Below are 21528 nucleotides of genomic sequence, written 5' to 3' on the forward strand. Positions count from 1 at the left end.
TGACTATATGATTCTGTCTAGTTCCAAAGCAGGCAAAACCAAGTTCTATAAAAGCTGAAATAATCCATGGTAGGAGTATTGAGAGCAGTGGTTTCCTCTGAAGGAATGTGGGTGGGGATTTACTGGAAAGGGACTTAGGGCCTGTTGGTGATGGTGGTTGATAGATTGGATAGATTAGTGTTTGGCTTCCAAAGGTGTACACATTTGTGAGAACTCACCTGATGGTACCCTTAAGATTTGTCCATTTCATTATATGTAAAATTTACCGCAAAATTAAAAAAAAAAATCTGTCAATGTTAAACTCTAGGTAATGGCAGAAGTACTGGGAATGCAGGCAGAAATGTATCCATGTCCACCACTTTTTGAAATGCATCCCAACTGCGTTGATGATGGAGAGAGGGACAGAAAAATACATAATAAAGTATAATAAATGTTAATTGTAGAATCTAGGTTGTGGGTATCGCTGTAGAATTGGCTGAACTTTTGGAAATGTTTTGAGTTTTTCATAATAAAATGGGGGTGGGGAAGGATCATTGTGGTCTAATCCTGCAGTATACACATGTCCCTGTACTATCTCCCCCTTAAGCTCCTATCCCAATGGGCTAAAGAGAGGCATTGGGGAGTCAATAACGGAGCCAAGGAACGCATTGGGGCTTCTAATGAACTCGCTGGAGCTATTTATTCGATTGGTTTTACTAAACAGGCCTGGAAGCCCTTCTCTCTGTGTTCCTAGTTGAGAATACTGGTAGGTGGATCCCCTGGGAGCACACGCTGGGAATACGGAAAAATTCGACTCAGCTCGCAGGTGCCCACGTATCCACTCCTTCTTGGATCCATATTCAGTCCCACGCGCCCGGGGCGGGTGACTCTGGAGGGGCGGTGTGTGGCTGGGTTCACGCGTGGGGGCGAGATGTGTCGGAAGAGGACCGAGCGCCCTCTCCTGGCCCCGGAGGGACCCACGCAGGCCGCCTAAGCACCCGACCCGCCTCCCCAGCACTGGCTCCCGGGATCTGCGCACCGGGTGGAAGCGCTGCAGCCCCGAGGTTGGCGGAGACCAGCCCAAGAGGCGGCCCTCGCGGCCAGCAGGCGGGCGACAGGGTGGAGTCGCTTCGGCTGGCAGCCGCGCGGCTCCACCTGTTGCGGTGTCGGAGCACACCCGCTAGGAAAGGCCGAGCTGCACTCGGCAGGGCAGGGCCGAGGAGGAAACCCCGGGACAATCCTGACAGAGCGGTACAGAGGGAGGTGAGACTGAGCGCAGCCGCGGCGCCCACACCTGCTACGAGGGGAGGTGCCTGGGAGGGCGCCCCGCGGTCTGCTGGCGAGCCTTGCTGTGGATCTGCATGGAGTAGCGCGAGCACCTGCGCGAAGCCCCTGCCTCCCTCCCCCAAGAACTACGAGCTGAGACAGCCAAGACCGGGTGGGAGAAAGGGAACTCTTTGGGATCTCCTGGCCGCTGTCCTTGAGGGGCCGCCAGCTCTCTGGAGAGCTGGCCTGGCCAAGCCAACAGGTGCGTGCAGAGAACACCCCCGCGCAGGACGCAGAGACCAAGGACACGCTGGCTGGGGAGATGCTCCTAACTTCCTTATTCCTCCCTTTCTGGTCTCTCTCCAGCCGATCCACCTACTGGATGCCACGCTGCGTGGGGGTCGGGCGGGAGGTTCAAGCCTGCAGATGCCACTCTGCACAGTCCCTCAGTTCGTGCGCCTGCCCTGGACGGGTATCCAGCTTCTAAGCCCAGGCAGTCGGGTCGGTGACTCGAGGGGCTTGGCGCGACAGGGCGACTAGGACGCACCACTGCGGATCCGACTGGGTGGGCAACTCCAAAGCCAGTAGACACCCCACCACCCGCTTCGTAGGCATCGGCGGCTTAAGAAGTGAGGTCGGAGGGACAAAGACCCGAGGGCTCCGCTGACCTACCTACCTCTCTGGACTCCGACCTCCGATTCCGGGGAAGTTCAAGTCCTCTCCAGTTTGCCGTGAAGACGCGCCACGCCCCCTCCCCAGTCTGGGCCCAGCGGGGACCCCGAGGTGAAACCCCTTGCCCGCGTCATCGTGCCAAGCCTCAAAGGACTCTGCGCTCGGACTCTCGAGTCGTCAGTGTTAAGGAGAACTCCAAGGCCGGCAGGAAACGGCGGCGACAAAGCGGATTCGAAACCAGGACGTGGGAGCTGGTGCCGCAGAAGCGGCGGAGGCGCTGTGGGAGCGCCCGGCGGTCATGGGTGAGCCAACCGCTGGGCGTCCGGGAGCGGGCTGAGTGCCCGCCGAGCCGCGACCTCCCCGGGGTGCGGACCACAGCCCGCCTGCGCCCAGGGCGGTCTGGCACGGGGCTGTCCCGGGGGCCCGGCCATGGCCGGCCGGGGTTGCAGCTGTGGTCCCGGCCACTTGAATGAGGACAACGCGCGCTTCCTGCTGCTCGCCGCGCTCATCCTGCTCTACCTCTTGGGGGGCGCCGCCGTCTTCTCCGCGCTGGAGCTGGCGCACGAGCGTCAAGCCAAGCAGCGCTGGGAAGAGCGCCTGGCCAACTTCAGCCGCGGCCACAACCTCAGCCGCGAAGAGCTGCGCGGCTTCCTCCGCCACTACGAGGAAGCCACCAGGGCCGGCATCCGCATGGACAACGTCCGTCCGCGCTGGGACTTCACCGGCGCCTTCTACTTCGTGGGCACCGTTGTGTCCACCATAGGTAAGTGAGCCGGGGGCCTCTAGGGGTCCCCACGGGTCCCCACTCCCTCCTACCCCCGCTGAGCAGGACTGAGCCTTTCAGCCTTCCATTCATCTCGGGGCGCCCCGCCCGCTCCACCAGGTGAGCTGTTGCCTGATCCACAAGTGATGGTGCGGAGCCGCCTGACTCTTATTAGAAATTCAGTTTGTCCCCTCCCCAGACCTCCTGAGTCAAAACCGCATGTTAATCTGCCTGAGGGGATTTGAATGATCCTTAAATTGGAGAAGCTCTGCTGCAGGAGATTTTTCTGATCTAGTTAAGGAGGCAGGACTTGAGTTCCTGGAACTTTGAGGAGAAAGCTTTCAAATAGAGACAGGAACCTATGAACATGTACTGAGTAAGGACTTCACAAGCCACTGGTCAGAGGAGATGCCCGAATTTAAGAAGACTCTGGCCATGACTTCAAATTTACAAAGAGAAACCCAGATGGAATTCCAGATTGGATGTAAGGGACAGAGGTTTGATAAATGTTCAAAGGATAGAGGGTGTTCAGGGAGGGACGGAAATAAGTGACCCTTGGGCTGAACCAGTAGGTGTTTGGCATGATTTGGGTTTGCATTGTGGAGCAGACGGGAATTGTATTCAGGGGTTCCATGAGCTGGTGGCTCTGGGGTAGTGGAAGGAAGGTGGGAAGGTCTGCTGGCTAATGGGTGGAGAAGGAGGTCTTTTCTGCCACCCTGGGCACTAGAACTTTTCTGGAGGCAGTTGGGAGCCATGGAGAATCTTGAGCAAGGGTGTGACATGGCTACTTTCAGCTGTGCAGTTACACCCCTCCCTCAGGAAGCAATGAGGGGGAGGTCTTTGTACCACCCTCCTAAAAATGCATAATCCAGCAGGTTGAGGGAGGTGCTGTGGAAATTCTGAGAAGAGGGTTGGAGCAGGGAAAGAGTTTTGAAAGACTAGATAGAGAGAAAGGAAGTGGCTTGCAGCTGCCAGAACACCAGGACAGCAAAAGGGCTCATGCTGGCAGCAGCACAGGGTGTGCACACTTTGTGATCTGCAGCTAGGGTCCCTTGCTCTCTAAAGGGCCTGTCGGCGAAGCAGGTGACAAGGTGAACCTCCTTGAGCCTCCCACACAGCCTCATGGCAGTAGACATTCTGCCAGGGGTACATTCTGCACAGAGTACAGAACAGATTAGCCTTGGTCCTGATTAGTCAAGAAAGACTTCCCAAGGTCAGTCCTGGTACCCCAAGTTTCAGCGACTGAGTGGGAGGCAAGGCAGAGGGGATCAGCATGACTGGGAACACACAGGCCATATCTGAAGAGCTTTGTGCTAAAGAAACCAGATCATGACCCCCTTCCCATCCTGGTGGCCCTGCCTATTAGCAGCCCTGACAGCACCATGGTAACTGGGTGTCTGGCAGGAAAACTCTCAGGGCATTGTCCATGTGACTAGAAGCCTAGGGCCCTGCAGGGGGTGGCCCCGGGGAGTATGTCCTTCCCCAGCCTGTATTCTCTGCTGGACTTTCTTAGCAGTGTTCTATGAGTCCCTCATGACGTCACATCCCATGTCTCTGAAAACCAGTTTCAGAATTTCTACATATGGGACACTTGGCAGTGAACAGACTGATTTGGAGGTGTCACTTTGAAACTTACCTTGAATCTGTGGTGTTTGCATAGCAAGTTCAGGATTTCAGTTAGATTGAATGATATTTGGGGTGGCTTTGGTGTGAGATTAGGGGGCTGAATCCTCCCCACCATCATAAACCGTATGTTGGTGCTTCCCATGGACATGGAGGTAGGAGGAACGTGCCTGTGCATGGGCTAGTGAACCTGGATACCATAGGCACAGGGAAGGCCATGGGCAGGTGGACATGTAGGAACGTAGGCTTTGAGCTGAAAATATGATAAAGTAGCTGGTGAAGCAGGATGAGACCTGCACACCGAACCTGCATCGGAGCCTCTGTAGCTTGGGAAAGTTCCTTAACCCTTCTGAGTCATGCGCCTCTCATCAAAGGTGTCTAGGAAGTGCCCACCTTAGAATCTCGAACTATGTAACTGTTGGGTGAATCAGTCCTGCCTCCTTCTCTCCTTGTAAGTCTGCAATGAGCCTCGGATGAGAACAATGAACTCCTGTAAGGAAACTTAAAAAATACAAAGCATGCTGAGTACAGGGGTGCACTCCTATAATCTCAGCTACTCAGGAGGCTGAGGCAGGAGGATCATGAGTTTGAGGTCAGCCTCAGTAATTTAGCAAGACCCTGTTTCAAAATTAAAAAGAGCTGAGGTTGTAGCTCAGCAGTAGAGTGCTTGCCTGGCACACCTAAGGGTTCAATGCCTACGATTGCAAAAAAAAAAAAAAAAAGTTCAAAGTGTTACATGGGTGGATTTATTTTACTTTCTTATTTTTATAATATTTCTTTTTAAATTACTTTATTTATTGATATTAGAATAACAGCTGTTCTTTATTAATCCAGTGAGAAGATACTTGTATACCCATGTTCACAATGGCATTATTCACAATAGCCAAAAGGTAGAAACAACCCAAATGTTCATCCATAGATGTAGGATAAATGAAATGTGGTGTAAACATTACAGTGGAATGTATTCAGCCATAAAAAGTTAAATTTCTGTACAGTATAGATGGACCCTGAAAACAATTCTACTTGATGAAATAAGCCAGACATAGAAGGACACACATTGTCTGATTCCACTTACGTGAGATGCCTGGAATAGGAAAATTCATAAGAGACAGTAAAATAGAGGTTGCCAGCGGCAGAGAGAAGGCGAGAGGGAGCATTGTTATTTAATAGGTAGATGAAACAGTTTTAGGTATAGATGGTGATGATGCTCATGCAACATTGTGAACGTGTTTAATGCTTTCAAATTGTGCACTTGCGTATGCATAAAATGATAAATCTGTATCATTTTTCACAATAAAAATGGAAGCCAGAGCAGGATATTAAAACATGATGGAGGAGTGTTGATGGTAAAGGGTCAGTGACTGGCCTTGAAACAAGAATCAATTTCAAGTTCTCAAAGACATAGTTTAGCAGTATAACCTGTAAATGGTCTTCTGCAAATAGCTTTTTCCTGAAAGAGGCTTTACCTGGGCTTGTGTTTCTGTGTTTACTTACTTGTTTATAACTGAGCATCTGGACATAAAGGATTTGAGGTACTTTGCATATGAGATAGTCAGCAGGCACAAATTATGGTGCAGTAGCCAGCCACCCCTAAAATCTTGACAGATAGCGAAGTTTACTTTTGACCGGCACACAGTCCCCTTTGGACTCAGGTGGCTCTCTAGGGCCGTTGTCTCCTGCGTGGTCTCAGTGCTCCAGCTGCTTTTCTTTTGTGGCTTCTCTTCATCACCACCTGGTCCCAGGACTGACTGGGAAGGGAAAGGAAGGCTCAAGAATTGAGCACCACCAATGACGTGGCCACCACAAGTCATCTCTCCTCTTGTCTCCTTGGTCAGAGCAAGTCACATGGCCACACCAAACTTAAAGAGTCAAGCAGTGGGAGAGATCTGATATCGGTGGACAGAATGGATGATGCCTCCCATGCATCCCTACACACTGTTCTAGAAAGGATGCCAATAGGCGTAAAACTCCAAGGAGGTGAGAAAAGATGAGCGGGATGGGAAAATTAGCCCCATTTGCTGATACACAGGGACATATGGCAAAAGGACCTGTATCATTGCCAAACTGAACCCCAAATTTGGCTCTGAGTTTTTCCATTGTCAGAGAGGCAACAATGACCATTAAATGAGTCCCTTATCCAAGCCGGCTTCTTCAGTCTGGAATAAAAATTCCTCCTGCATCTTGTCGTAAAGGGGCAAGATAATGTGGTGAGAGAGTTCCTCCACAGCTTAGCCAGAAGTATGAAAGAGAACTGTGTGCCGTACGTGGTGTGGCATCCCTCAGTACAAGTGCGATTAAACAAGAGCCCCTCTGCCAAAGCCCAAAGCTGCACAGAGCAAGTAGGCAGCTCTGGATGATCCCATTCAAGGCCATTTGAGTCCTCTCTGGTGGTCCCCAAGCTTTGAGTCTGGAAGAACCCACCTGGGAGATCAGGTTAAGACACAGGTGCATGAGGCCTCCTTTTTCAGAGATGCTGGTGTGGTAGATGTGCACTTTCAGAAACTTCTTTGAAGGTGATTCTGTTGGGCAGTAGATTGAGTAAGGACACCTGGAGGGACCCCACTTCTTAAGACATATATGATAGGAGTGGGCATCGACTTGAAAACTGAGACCTTCCTCAAGGATCCTTGCTACTTAGAATGGCCTATTAACCAGATGCCTCAGCATCACCAAGAAGCTTATTAGACAGGGAGTCTCAGTTGGACCCCAGACCATTGGGATCAGAGTCTGCTCTTTAATGAAACAGCCGGCAAGTCCTGGGCACGTTCAAGGCTGGGAAGCCTGGAGTCTGGAGGGCTCTTACCTGTGGTGCTGCTGATGAGGGTAGGCACCCCTGGGACTTCAAACACAGACAAAGCAGGGGCCAGGCTGGTCAGCAGGAGAGATTGCTCATCTGTTGCCTTGCTGGAGTTCCTCACCAGCTGGAAGCCAAGCACACCCAGGGGCAATCAGTCAAGCGTCATCCAGATGTGGGGATGTGCTGGGCTTGGGCTCGGGCCACACAGCTTGTGAGGTCTGAGACACAGAGAGGCTTGGCCCTTCTAGTGGAGACCACTCAAGATGTGTGATCTAATTTTCAACAAGAGTTTTTATTCATTTTAGTTAAACAGAAACAATTCCACTGGTGCCCATTTGGGCCCAGGCAAAGCTCATGGAAGCAGATTCCCGAGGCTCTCGTGGGGTCCCGGAGCTAAGCCGGCAGGCGTGTGGCTTGGCCTGGTTCGTGTGTGGATCGATGGAGTACAAAACTGAATATTGCTTGGGGAATCATTTTTTTCCCCACAGGGAACAAGGCTGAGAAAAGAGCTTTTTCAAATCAAATGATATGAAGTCTAACCAATAAAATATTAGGAATTACTATTTTATAGTATCAAAATGATGTCAACCGACGTCAAAGATGAACGGCCATTCAGAAAGAATATAAACACCAATAAATGTCATACATGTGTCAAGATTGAAATCACACATTGAACAGGCACTTTACATTTTGTGAAATATTCGTACGCAAACCTTACGAGGTAGGTAGGCAAGTTGCCATTAATTCCATCTTGCAAAGGGAAACAGAGGTGCAGAAAACACCAATACCTTACTTAAATTGACAGAGTCAGAATTAAAATCAAGTTTTGTTTCGTTCAATGTCTGGTGGAAAAAAAAATACATATTCATTTTAGAAGACCAGTGGGTGTTTCAGTCTGTTTTCTACAGCTAATAACACAATATCACAGACTGAGTAAGTTTTGGAGAAAAAAGATTTCTTCTGGCTCACATTTCTGGGTCAAGGTCAAGGTGTGAATCTGGTGACGATAGCCTTCTTGCTAGTCCCTAGGCGGTGCAAAGTAAGATATGGTGAGGGACCCTGAGTGCATGTGTGTATGTCTCTCTAATAAAGCCACCAGTATTCAGTCATGAAGGTCCCAACCTGCTGACTTTATGGATCCCTAATCAGCCCAAAGGCCCCTGTCAACACGCAGTGAGATCATTCCCACACTCTGGAGCCTCACAGCAGGGATTAAGCTCCATCATGAGTTCCAGGAAACAAACCATAAAACCATACCGTATGAAAAAATGTAAGAAAAGTAGGAAATCACCCCTATCCTGTCTCCCAACAAGAACCACCGTTAATATTACAGTGTATCATATTATATTGCACATAAATGCTATTTTATTGACTCTAAGACATGTCATTTTATGTGCCATTCAGAAAGAAAAGCTGCCAATTAAATTCTGACATGCTAGCAGCTGTGAGGTGCCTTTCAATTTCCGATATTAAAACATTGAGGAAAGGTGTATCTTAAAGATGCTGAGATATGTCACAGTGTGTGTCTCCTTGTTTTCCATGGAACCATTAACCCATGGACATAGTTTGATAAAAATGAATCTCATAATTTAAATGTCTTTAATTTGTACCAGAGTTGATTAATTTTAAATATTTATTCACAGTACTTTAAATATTTATTAAAATCATCTCCTCTTAACCAACTAGCTGATTCTTTCCCCATTTTTCAATTGAGCAGAGGGATGTGGGTTAATCGATGCGACAGGTGGGCTTCGTATTTTAAGGATTTACGCCTTTCATCCCAAGGCTAAATGTTTGTGCCATGCTTCCCGTCTTCGTTTTCTGTTCCGTGTACTATTGATCATTTAGAGGAGACATATTTTTTTCATTCCTCTGCAGTTTCATGTCTCAGTCTTTCCCTGCAATTGTCTGTGCTTAGAAAACCCAAAGGCTGTAAGATCGCAACTTTTGTTGGGTCCTTTCCTGGCTGGTCTGCACTTCTAGCCACAGTGGTAGCTTGAAAGCACTTTAATGTACTGTTTCAAGTGAGCAATAGAAGGTGCACTTTAGCTGGGGATCGATGCAGGGTCCGGAGAACGAGGGAACAGCGAGGCCCTGGGGAGAGTGCATTCGCTTGAGGCAGGGCGCCAGGGCCTTCTCTCTTGAGATCCGCCTTCTAAAATTTCCTGGGGAAGTTCAAGATCATTCCGAGAATCCTGGATTTGTTCCATGATTCCTTTCCTACTTAGAACATTTCTGAGTCTGCTGGAAGTCACAGCCTCTCACTCTGCTGTCCCCATCCTTGTCCTGTGTGTGGCTCAACCCAGCCTACTGCATTAGGAATCAATCATGTGTCTGTCATCAAATAGAATGATTTTCTCTTTTTAACCCCTAGATTCCATCCTGTTTCTGTTTTCTTTCATGGCTTTCTCTATGAAGGAGACATGGATCTGGTATGAATGTAACCCAAACAATTCTTGGGTTTCTTTGGGGTCCTAAGAGTAGCTTTCTATTCAGAGGAGTGTGGTTAATAGCTAAAAGGAATGAAAGATACTTTTTTTTTTTTTTTTTGCTTGCACCTTTAAAGAACCTTATAGAGACAGGCATGGTGGTGCACACCTATAATCCCAGATACGCAGGAGGCTGAGGCAGGAGGATTGCAAGTTCAAAGCCAGCCTCAGCAACTTAGCAAGGACCTAAGCAATTAGACTCTATCTCAAAATAAATCCCTAAAATGGGCTGGGGATGTGGCTCAGTGGTTAACTGCTTCCGGTTTTCATCTGTAACACCGAAACAAACAAACAACAAAAAACCCTTATGGAGTCTCCAAATGATAACACAAAGGAACCATCCCTCTTTCCTCCTCTCGCAGCCTCTCATATCTCAATTCTGGGGCCTCCTGTCCCTAAACCCCTTGCCAGTTTCTTCCTAGCCATCAGCTCTCTGGTTTCTGTTTGTTTTCTGTCCTTGCTGGTGCCTTCTCCCTGATGTCTCTCCAGCTGGTATCAATATTGAAACAGCCTCCACAGTTTTATGATTCTCTCATTTTGTCTAGTACCTGGGTTCCCAAAAGCACAGTGTAGTCTTAGGAGCTGACCAACAGCAATTCTTTCCCCTCAGGAGGAAGGAGAGAAGAGTAAGGCATCATTATGATCCCCAGGATTAGAATGACTTTTGACGTGGGGATCTTCTCAGCCTTTAGAGGACACTACCCAGGGCATGGTCCTGTGGAGGCCGGGAAAGGCCCATCCTGCTGCTGCTCTCCCCACCCCCACCCCTGGCCAGCCTCTGCTTCCTGTGGCTGCATTCATCTGACATGCCCGGCATTTCACCACTGTTCCGAAATGCTGCACCTTCGCACGCCCACCATGCCTTCCTCTGGCCAGGGAGCCTCTGGAGAAGCCTCATCAACTGCCCAGGGTTTATGGTTCCCAACGTTTGATCAACCGCCTGCAGCTCTCACTGAGCACATCTCCCTGGAAGGAAACTGTATGGTCAGCGAACCCCAGGGTCCGACCATGAATGGAAATGAGTGCAATTCCAGGTGTAGGGCATTAGGGAGTAGTGGGGCCTGAGCCCTGGAGGCGTCGTATTCTAACTTCAGAGCAACACTGGGCTGTCCAGACAAATCCAGGGAGCCTGGGGCCCCTGGTTGAAGCTTAGGTCACCTGTGAGCTCTGAGCCTTCTTGCCTGTGGGGTGAGAAGCACAGGGCACCCCAAGTCCGCTTGCTCTGTCATTGCATCTTGATTTCACAGTTCACGTATGTACCCATTTCCTCGTGCACCCACTTACCTCCTAAAGGAACAGGGACAGTTGTTTTCTCTTAACTCCTCCAAAGAATACACATGTGTAGTCATCCTTAAGTTCATACTATTTCATTCTTCTTTCCTTTTTCTTTATTTCCTGTATATTCTCCCAAGACTCTAAGTTTATATTAATGTAGAAGAGCTGAACTGTCCTCAAGAAGTCAGACATGGACAATATGTGTGATTTTTTTTTTTTACTGTGTATAGTTAATTTTATGAAACTTCTCAAATGCTTGCTGAGGGCGAAATCCAGGATACATCCTACACGAAGCCCAGAGGGTAGGGACCAGGAACAGCCTCCTGCTCAGCAGGGGTTCTGGGGCTCAGAGAGCTGCTGGGCATCGTCTGCAGCTGCCCAGCCGGAAGGAGTGTGGGCTCCCCTCTGAGCTGACACGGAACCTTCATGCCCTCCTCCTCTTCCTTTGATGTCCTCGATGTGGAAGAATCACCAGTTAAACACGCCACAACCCCTCTCCTCAGTCGTGGTCCTTAGGTGCCCTGCTGGGGTAAGCAGAGACACTGTGGCTAGCAGCCTCCTGGGGACATTCGAGATCTCATAAGGTCTGCGTTTCCAGGGGCCAGGTTGGAGGAAGGCCCACCTCCCTCCCAGGAGACCAAGTGGACAGAGATGGGCCCCTTCCCCTTGTCAGGTTTCCTGGTCCTCTCGAAGTTGCAGCCTCCCTCCCATCTCCATGACGACTCGAGATACCTGCCCCCAGACCCTCACCTCCATGTTCAGACATGTAGGACCCCAGAGTCGCTTCCAGCTTTGCCTGTTAGCTCTCGGCAATTGGCACCAACGTTCTCTGTCTTGGGTCTTCTTGTGTATTAAGTAGCTGATGAACAGCACAGAGACATCAATCCTACTGATCAACCAGGGCAGTGGTTTTCAAACTCTGGCCCCAGGAACCCATGGAGGTTCTCTGAGGTACTTTAAGGGCATTCTCTACCCTGCCCTCATTTATCCTCATTTATCCCCAAAAGCTCATGTGTGAGACAATGCAAGAATGTTTCGAGGTAAAATGATTGGGTTGAAAGAGTTTTAGTGTAATCAGTGCATTGATCCCCTGATAGGGATTAACTGGGGGGTAACCGTAGGCTGCTGGGATATGGCTGGAGGAGGTGTGCCTTTGGGGTTTGCATTTTATCTCTGTGGTGAGGAGAGCTCTCTGTCTCTCTGCTTCCTGGTGCTGTGTCCTGACCTGCTTTCTTTCACCACACTCTTCCGCCATGATGTTCTGCCTCATCTCGGACCCAGAGAATGGAGTCAGCCACCCATGGACTGAGATCCCTGAAACTATGAGCCCCAAATAAACTCTTCCTCTTGTAATTGTTCTTGTCAGGTCTTTTGGTCACAGCAGTGAAAAAGCTGACTCAAACAACGGATCTTTATTGACTTGAACTCTTTTGGGAATGTAAATACCCTCATCTGACTAATTTTTCATAAATCCCGGTCCCCTGCATGGCTAAGACAAATATTCTCACCATTCTCTGTTTAGCTCTGACTCTTCTCAAATGTTATTCCAAGAGGCTGCATTTCAAAAGGTTCTGTGAGGTTGGCTATATAATTATGCTTGGATTTATTGCTAAAATTATCCCATAATGATTTGCCAGTGTGCCGGTTTCCTGGTTCCCTTGTTCATTTCTCGAGTGTTTTCTTTGTATCCTGTGCCTGTATCTATTTCAGCTGAGTTTCCTCTTGTGTTACAGAATTGGGGGGCTGGAGGGAACATCATTCCCAGCCGCACTGCAGACCTAGTAAACAAATGCAAAATAACATGCCCGCGTGTTTCATGGCGTATGAATTCAGGATCATTGCTTTTAGCACTGGCAAAACTTTGATTGTTAATAACTTTTTATTATCTTATTAGTGTCACCTTGCCAATTAGTATCACTCTTCATACTTTCTGTGTTTAAGCATAGATATTATTAAACTTTGTGCATTGTGTTAACAGATACTCTTTCCTTCTTGGACCCTCTCTTTAGTTATCATCTTTAGTGATTTTGAAGCCACCACTTGCCTCATTTTTATATTTTTATTTGTTAACGCCTTTGGACAGTTCTCTTTGTAGCAGAGATTGGTGCATTTATTATTTGGTGCCATTTATATCTCCTTCTTCTTTGCCTCATCTGTTTTTCTTTGCACTGTTCTATTTCAATCGTGAGCTTTAGGTATTCTTTTTGACATTCTAAGTGTGATTAGAATGAAATCTTATCTAAACTACCTGAGGATAAAAAAATCATTGCTACCACTATTTTTCATGTTCCTAAATGAAACCGAGCTGCCCTTCCTGGATGAGAGTGAACATTTTGTCTTTGAGGTCATGCCATTCCTCCCTCCCACCTCCTGCCTTCCAGACCCTTGTTACATCTTCTCTGGAAATGATGGTCTCACCTCCGGGTATCATCGTAGGTGATAAGGAAGAGCTGCCCTTTTTCTTCGGGGTTCTGGAAGACTTTTCCAATTTTTCCACCTTTATTTCTCACACTTTTGGACCTTTAGGCTTTGGTTGATCTTTTACTTAACACAGATTTTTCTCAAGCTTTGCTTTCAATCAGAAAGTAAAGAAAGTCAACCCTCAGGAAACTGACTTTTCCTATGTGGTCTGAAAGCGATACCCCATTTACCAAGTGGAGGGGGAGAAAAGGAGAGGCAAGAGCCACGAGGCTCCCTGCTTCCCCGGGCTCTGTGCCAGGCCTCAGCCCGCAGCCACCTGGAGGGCACTGAAGCCTTCAGAGTGTTGCTCATTTTTGTCACCTAAGTACAGTTTCTTTGTCTCAATAATAACGAGTAAAAGAGAGTGACAGACTTATCAGTGGCAGGTTGCATTGGGCTGATTGTAGCAAGACAACCCCCAAAACAAAACAAAACAAAAAACAATAGCAACGGCTTAGAGGATAGACATGGGCAGAGGCCCACAGTCCGGGGCCACACAACAGTCCCTCAAGGCCACCAGCATCCCAGCCCTTCTGTCTTTCTGCAGTGGCAGGCTCGGAAGGTAGGTCTCTCCCCTGTGCTCACAAGGTAGATCCAGGAATCGGGGCCACCATCAAGACAGGAAGGAAGAGGCAAAGGGCATGTGTCACCAGCTGGACCCTTGAAGACAGCTTTCCTGGAAGTCTCAACTCCCACTTGGATCTCATTGGGCTGAACTGTGTCACCTTGTCCCTCCTGTCCTCCATGTGCAGGAGAGCTGTTGCCATTGTGAACACGGTTAGAGTCATTTATGGAGGCAGAAGGGAAGGGTGCTACTGCAACTAAATGGTCTAGGTGATTGACTGCATCTGTGGTAAGGGCTGTGGGAGCCTTCCTGCTGGGATTTTGGGGGAAGGTGTTCTATAAAGACTTAAAAACAGAATACTACAGGGACACAGCCACATCAATGTTTATAGCAGCACAATTCACAATAGCTAGACTGTGGAGCCACTCAGTAGATGAATGGATTTAAAAAATGTGACATATATACACAATGGAATATTACTCAGCAATAAAAGAGAATAAAATCATGGCATTTGCAGGTAAATGGATAAAGTTGGAGAAGATAATGCTAAGTGAAGTTAGCCATTCCCAAAAAAACAAATGCCAAATGTTTTCTCTGATCTAAGGCGAAGGGGAGCTTGGGAGGAATAGACGAACTCTAGATAGAGCAGAGGGGTGGGAGGGGAAGGGCATGGGCAGGGGGTTAGCAATGATGATGGAATGTGATGGACATCATTATCCAAAGTACATGTATGAACACACGAATTGGTGTGAATATACTTTATATACAAACAGAGATATGAAAAATTGTGCTCTATATGTGTAAAAAGAATTATAATGCAGTCTACTCTCATGTATTTTTTTTTTTGTTTTTTTAAATATTTACTTTTAGTTATAGGTGGATGCAATATCTTTATTTTTATGTGGTGCTGAGGATCGAATCCAGTACCTCAGGCATGGTAGGTGAGCACTCTTCCTCTGAGCCACAACCCCAGCCCCATTGTCATGTATTCAAATAGTAAAATCAATTAAATATTAATAAATAAACAAATAAATAAAATTTATACTGGGAAAAAAAGCAGCTGATGCGCTCACTTCCTTCTTCAGTCCCGGCAGGGTTTTCAGGCATTTTCTTCCTTTTTCTTGTGATACTAGGGATGGGACCCAGAGCCTCACACACACTAGCTGCAACCCAACCTCTCTCTTCTAATACTTTCTTAATGATAGTTTAGACGATCCCTGCATTTTTGTTGACTGTGTCCCCAAATTAGTCTCAATAATTGGTTATTCCTATTTTTTAAAGTCTACTGGATCCTTTTTCTTCACTGATTGGCTTAATTCTCCCTTTGGGGTTTGATCCTCCATTTCTCTCCCGTCTGATCACTGCCTGTTGACTCCATGGGTTTCAGCAGGTATTTATTAAGAGCCTGCTCCGTGTCAGGGACGAGTTCCTCTTTGCTCCTCTCCTGCTGCTATTTACTATGGTGCAACAGTTCTTTCTTTTTTTAACTATTTTATTTGTTCTTTATAGTTGTACATGGCCCATGGCCGTGGAGTGTTTTGGGTTTTTTTTTGGGGGGGGAGGCGGGTACCAGGGATTGAACTCAGGGACACTCAACCACTGGGCCACATTCCCAGCCCTGTTTTGTATTTTATTTAGAGACAGGGTCTCACTGAGTTGCTTAGTGCCTCGCTTTTGCCGAGTCTGGCTTTGAACTCACAATCCTCCTGCCTCAGCCTCCTGAGCATCTAGGATTATAGGCATGTGCCACCATACCCAGCGTTAGAGTATATTTTGACATATCATATGTACATGGAGTATAACTTCCCATTTTGTGGTTGAACATGATGCCGAGTTACACTGATCATGTGTTCATGTATGAATATAGTAAAGATATGTCTGATTCATTCTACTGTCCTTCCTATTCCCGTCCTCCTCCCTTCCCTTCATTCCCCTTTGTCCAATTCAGTCAACTTCTATTCTTCCCCACTCCCTATTTTGTGTAGCATCCACATATCAGAGAGAACATTCGGCCTTTGATTGGTTGGGATGGGTTTATTTCACTTAGCATGATAGTCTCCAATTCCATCCATTTACCAGCAAAAGCCATAATTTCATTCTTTTTTATGGCTGGGTAATATTCCATTGTGTATATATACCACATTTTCTTTATCTATCCATCTGTTGAAGGGGACCTGGTTGGTTTCACAGCTTAGCTATTATGAATTGAGCTGCTATAAACATTTATGTGGCCACGGTTGCAACAGTTCTTGATGGTTCTGATCTCTCTTTTTTTCCTTAGAGTAGATTTCCTTTATTCTATCTTTCAACTTCTGGGCCTATTTCCCTGTTTCTGTTGGAAGCCACCCCCACTTCCAACAGAATCTGAGACCCTGGTTTGGGGCTCCACTTGGCATTTCCCTGAGTGAGGCCTGTGACCTAGCTTTTGACAACTTCTTCTCCAGATATTCTGTTTCGGCAAGAAACAGGCCGACTACGTTGCTTCCCAACCCACCACATCATGAGAAGATTCAGTGTCTTTCTAAAATATCCGTCACCCCGTAGTGAAAGCTACGTAAAGAGATATGCAGAACGGCTGGAGAAAAGTAAGTCTCATGTCCCAGACGAGGTTGGGGCCAGCAATGACCAGTTCACAGGGTATTATCTGTCTTCTCTCTTTCTTCTTTGTATCCCCAGCTCCAGGGCTTCCTGTCCTCTAGGAAGTCCCTGCTCTCTTTCCCAGACTGACTAGGATTTTCTGCTTTGGATGCCCAAGAGCTAGGAGAGAAGGTGAATCTGAACTTAACCTGCCCACAGCTACTTCCCTCCGGGCAGGAGGGCCTGGAGCAGGGTTCTCCTCCTGGGTGCTGCTGAGGTTTGGGGCCTGATAAGCTGTGGTGGTCCTTTGGCCCTGCCTGGTAGGATGTAGCAGTATCCTGGCCGACCCAGTGGTGTACTGGTTGTGACACTCCACATGTCTGCATGCATTGCCAAATGTCCCAGGGGTGGGACAGGTCCCCTGAAGGGGGCCACAGTACAAGAATCTGCCAGAATGGCAAGCCCTCAGGCCTCTCCTTTCCATGGCCTGTTAATCACCGTGAGTGAAGGGCACCTTGCTGGCTCTGGAGGACTGAGAGGGATAAGCCACATCCAGCTTCTAGAAAGTGAAAGTACATGGGATTTCTACCAATAAGAAGTTTCAGGCCAAGAACAAGATTCAGAAACGTGATGTTTTATATGTGTGTACTTGGCCCCTCCCCACCTCCACCCAAGTTAAGCGTTCATTATTAACTACAAGGTGGCTTTTTCTTTTTAACAAGTCCTAAAGTAATGTGTGTGCATTCAGATAAATTTAAAATGACTCCAAAGTATTTAAAAACATCATTCTCCTAGGCTTCCCTAAGCTGCTCTCTAGAAGCAACCATCACCAAGAGCTGGATATATATCCTTGTGGAATGTTTTTGTTCATACACAAACATGGAAGTTTATACACACATGTATGTTTTCCTGCAAACACATGTATGGTTCTTTATGTAAAATTAGTAACATGCTTGGGGTTTTTGGCTTTGCTTTGTTGTTGTTGTTGTTGTTTTTGGTATTGGCAATTGAACCCAAGGCACTTAACCACTGAGCCACAGCCCCAACCCTTTTTTATATTTAGAGACAGGATCTCACCAAGTTGCTTAGGGCCTCACTAGTTGCTGAGGCTAATTTTGAACTCATGATCCTCCTGCCTCAGCCTCTGGAGCCACTGGAGTTACAGGTATGTGCCACCAAGCCGGCTCCTTCCCATTCCTTTGTAAATGCCTTTATTGAGATACAGTTCACAGATGATGTCTATTTAAAGCATAAAATTAGTCAGGTTCTAGCATATTCTCAGACTTTGGCAACCATCAGCACAATCAATTTTAGGCCATTTCAGCATTCAAAAAACAAAACAAAATAAAACTGCATACCCTGAGGCAATGACCCCCATCTCCTCCAGCTTCTGCTTTCTGTCTCCACAGATTTCACAATTCTGGATGTTTCATATAAATGGAATCACATTATATGTGATTTTTGGTGACGGTTATCTTTCACTTTGCATGATGCTCTTTAAGGCCTCTGTGTTATATGTTCGTCCCTTTTAATTGCTGAACATTATTACATGTACCAAGTTGTATTTATTAATCAATTGTCAGGTGTTTAGGTTGTTTCTACTTTTAACTTTTATGAATAATGTGCAAAGTTGAATAAGTAGGTGTCCAAGTTTGTGTATGGATATGTTTGCATTTCTCTTGGGTATATGCCTGGGCTTAGAATTGCCAGGTCACATTTTAACTCTAATCTTTACCTTTGGAAGAAGTGCCAGATTATTTTCCAAATAATTGCACCATTTTATATCTCACCAAGACTGTAGAGGGGTCCCTGTTCCTCCACATCCTCTCCAACGCTTTCATTATCTTAATAACTGGCCTCGTAGATTAAAATGGTATCACATTGTGATTTTGATTTGCATTCTCTAATGACAAATGATATTTTTTTTAAAAAATTATTTTTTAAAATAAAATATTTTTAGTTGTAAATGGATACATGCCTTTATTTTATTTATTTTTATGTGGTGCTGAGGATGGAACCCAGTGCCTCATACATGTGAGACAAGTCCTCTACCACTGAGCCACAACCCAGCCCATGACAAATGATCTTAAGTATCTTCCATGTATTTATTAGTCATTTGAATACCTTCTTGAAAGAAATGCCTATTCAGATCCTTTGCTCATTTTAAAAATTGAGATATTTGTCCTCTTATTATTAAATCATCAAAGTGCTTATTATGATCTATATTCAAATCCCTTTTCAGATACATATTTGCAAATATTTCCCCTCTTCTGTTTTTCTCCTCCGCTTTTTGCTTACTTCTGAGTCTCCTTTGAAGCACAGAACTCATACATTTTGCTGATGTACAGTGTATCTATCTTTTGATGCTTATATTTCTGGTGTTATCTAAGAAACCATTGTCTAATTCAAGGTCACAAAGATTTATACCTATTTTCTTCTAAGAGTTGGGTAGCTTCATGCTTGCATTTAGGATGTTTGGTCTGTTTTGAGTTAGTTTGTATATGGTGTGAGGTCTGGGACCAGCTTCACCCTGACAGTGGATCTCCAGGTGTCCCAGCACCATATGTTGGAAAGACTATCCCCTCCACCAGCCCGAGTGAATTATTTTGGCATCCCTGTTAAAAAATCAGTTGACCATGAATGCGAAGGTTGTTTTTTGAATTTTCATTTCTCTTGATCTAGATGTCTGTCTTTATGCCAGTACCTTGATTGTTGTAGCTTTTATAATAAATTTTGAAATCAGGAAGTATGGGTCGTCCAGCGTTGTTCTTCTTTTTCAAGACTGTTTTGGCTATTCTGGGTTCCTTAAACCTCCTTGTGAATTTTAAGATTGTTTTGTTCATTTCTGCAAAGAAGGCTTGGCATTAAATCAATTTGGAAATATTACTGCTTTTTTAGTCTTCTAATCTGGGAACATGAGATGTATTTCCATTTATTTAGATCTTTTCATTTTTTTTCAACAATGTTTTGTAATCTTCAGAGTGTAAGTTTTGCACCTGTTTGGTTTAATTTCCTCTTATTCTTTTCAATGCCATTGTGAATGAAATTGTTTTCTTAATTTTACTTTAGTTTTTTTTTTTTTTTTTACTACCAGTGTATAAACAGAATTGACTTTTGTATGTTGATCTCGAATCCTGTGGTCTTGCTGTTCATGTATTAGTTCTTGTCATGTTTTTGTGGATTCTAGGAGACTTTCCCATACAGGATCCCAGAATTTATGAATAGAGAGAGTTTTAATTCTTCCTTTGAAGTCTGGAAATTTTATTTCATTCCTGGCTGGAGTTTTCAATACAGTGTTGAATAGAAGTGGTGAGAATGGACGTCTAAGTTTATTCCTTAAGGCGAAAGTGTTAGTTTTAGTTTTTCACCTTTGAGTTTGGTACTAGTTTTGTAGACAGTCTTTATCAGGTTGGGGAAGTTCTCTTATAGTCCTAGCTTGTTAGGTATTTTAAATCGCAAAGGGGTTTTGCCAAATTATTGTGTATCTATTGAGATAATCTTGTGATTATGTCCTTTATGCTATTAATAGTATATTTCATTAATTTTTACATATCAAGTCAATCTTGGATTCCTGGAATAAATGCCACTTGGTCATGATATGTAATCTTTTTTTGTACAATTTTGCATTCAGTTTGCTAATATATTATAGAGGATTTTTTTGCATCTGTATGCAAAAAAGGTATTTTTTTTGTGATGCCTTTTTCTTGGTTTGGCATCAGGATGATTTTGTAGACCTATGGAACGGGTAGAGAAGTGTTCATCTGTAGTTCTTGCATCTTTCTGAGGTTGCCCGGGATACACAGCCACAGCACAGATATTCAGTAACTTAGCTATTTCCCCCATCGTGGGCCATGTAGGTTGTTTCTAATTATTTGCTAGTACAACAGCTCTGTAGAGCATACTTTTAATTTTAAATTGTAAATATGTATAGCAACTGCAAAGTTTTGAGAATTTTTGAACTTAAATAGTCTTTTGGCCAATTTGCAAGAATCTTCTTCTTATTCTTCTCCCCTAGTACTTTTCTAAGCACTCTACAGACAGTCTGTCATTCTGTGCCACAGGACTATTATTTTCCTTATTCTGTGAGAGAGAAAACTGAAAACACAGTGGCTAAGTAGCTTTCTTGGGGGGAGAATAGCTTACCGGAAGTTACACAGTAAGCAGTAGAACTTTGATTTAAATGTGTTCAGCCCTGACTTGAATGGCAGGCACGAAGGGGCCAATCCTTGAGATGATCAAAATTCTAGTGAAAATGAAAATAAAACCGTGACCCTTGTTCTGTATTTATTTTCGCCACCCACGTGTTTATATTTGATGTCACTGATGGATCAGGCTGCATCAGGAAGATGTCTGGGTGCTGTTTCTCCCTTGTGACTCCTTAGGACCACACCCACCTAGCACCCACCTCATGTCAAACACAAGGTTTAGTTTGGTTCCATTGGAATTTACTAAGTCCCTAACACATGGGACTTGTCCCACTTGATGACAGTTCTTAACAGAGGCCATGAATGGAACTTGGGTGGGGAAGTAACCCCATGTTCTAACCTCTAGCATTTCCTTCAATTACCAGCGTAAGTCGCAACCTAGACGTAGGAGGGGTGACACCTGAAGCTTTGTCACCTGTGGAAATCACAGATCTGTTCCCCTCCTTCACAGTTGTGGAAGGTACCTACTCATTCATCACAGCTTCGGAATCATGGAGCCTTAGACCTGATCTTGCTGCTTTATGATTTAACAATGAAGCACATGTTGTATGTTACACTGTTTTAGTCAGCTATTTCACTGTGACTAAAAGAATCCAACCAGAACAGTTGTGGAGGAGGAAATTTTATTTGAGGGCTCGTGGTTTCAGAGGTCTTAGTCCACAGAAGGCCGGCTCCATTCCTGGGGGCTTGAGGTGAGGCTGGACATCATAGCTGGAGAGTGTGGCAGAGGCAAGCGGCTCACATGATGATCAGGAAGCAGAGAGAGACTCCACTGGCCAGACACAAATATCTACCCACAGCCACGCCCTAATCCCCACTCCTCCAGCCACACCCACCCGCCCAGCCACCACAAGGTT

The 21528-nt window shown here is 45.8% G+C and overlaps 1 protein-coding gene across 1 annotated transcript in view; it reads left to right on the plus strand.

Annotated features, from left to right (window-relative positions):
* Positions 1 to 979: 979 nt before the first annotated feature.
* The window catches only part of Kcnk13 (potassium two pore domain channel subfamily K member 13), a 99501-nt gene continuing 78952 nt past the window's right edge, over positions 980 to 21528 (plus strand). Inside the window, exon 1 of the mRNA XM_048799173.1 lies at positions 980 to 2680. Coding sequence (XP_048655130.1) covers positions 2347 to 2680 — 334 coding nt within the window. The 5' untranslated portion in view covers positions 980 to 2346. The remainder of the gene's footprint in view (positions 2681 to 21528) is intronic.

The sequence above is a fragment of the Marmota marmota genome, unplaced genomic scaffold (assembly GCF_001458135.2).
Source record: "Marmota marmota marmota unplaced genomic scaffold, marMar, whole genome shotgun sequence".
NCBI lineage: Eukaryota > Metazoa > Chordata > Mammalia > Rodentia > Sciuridae > Marmota > Marmota marmota.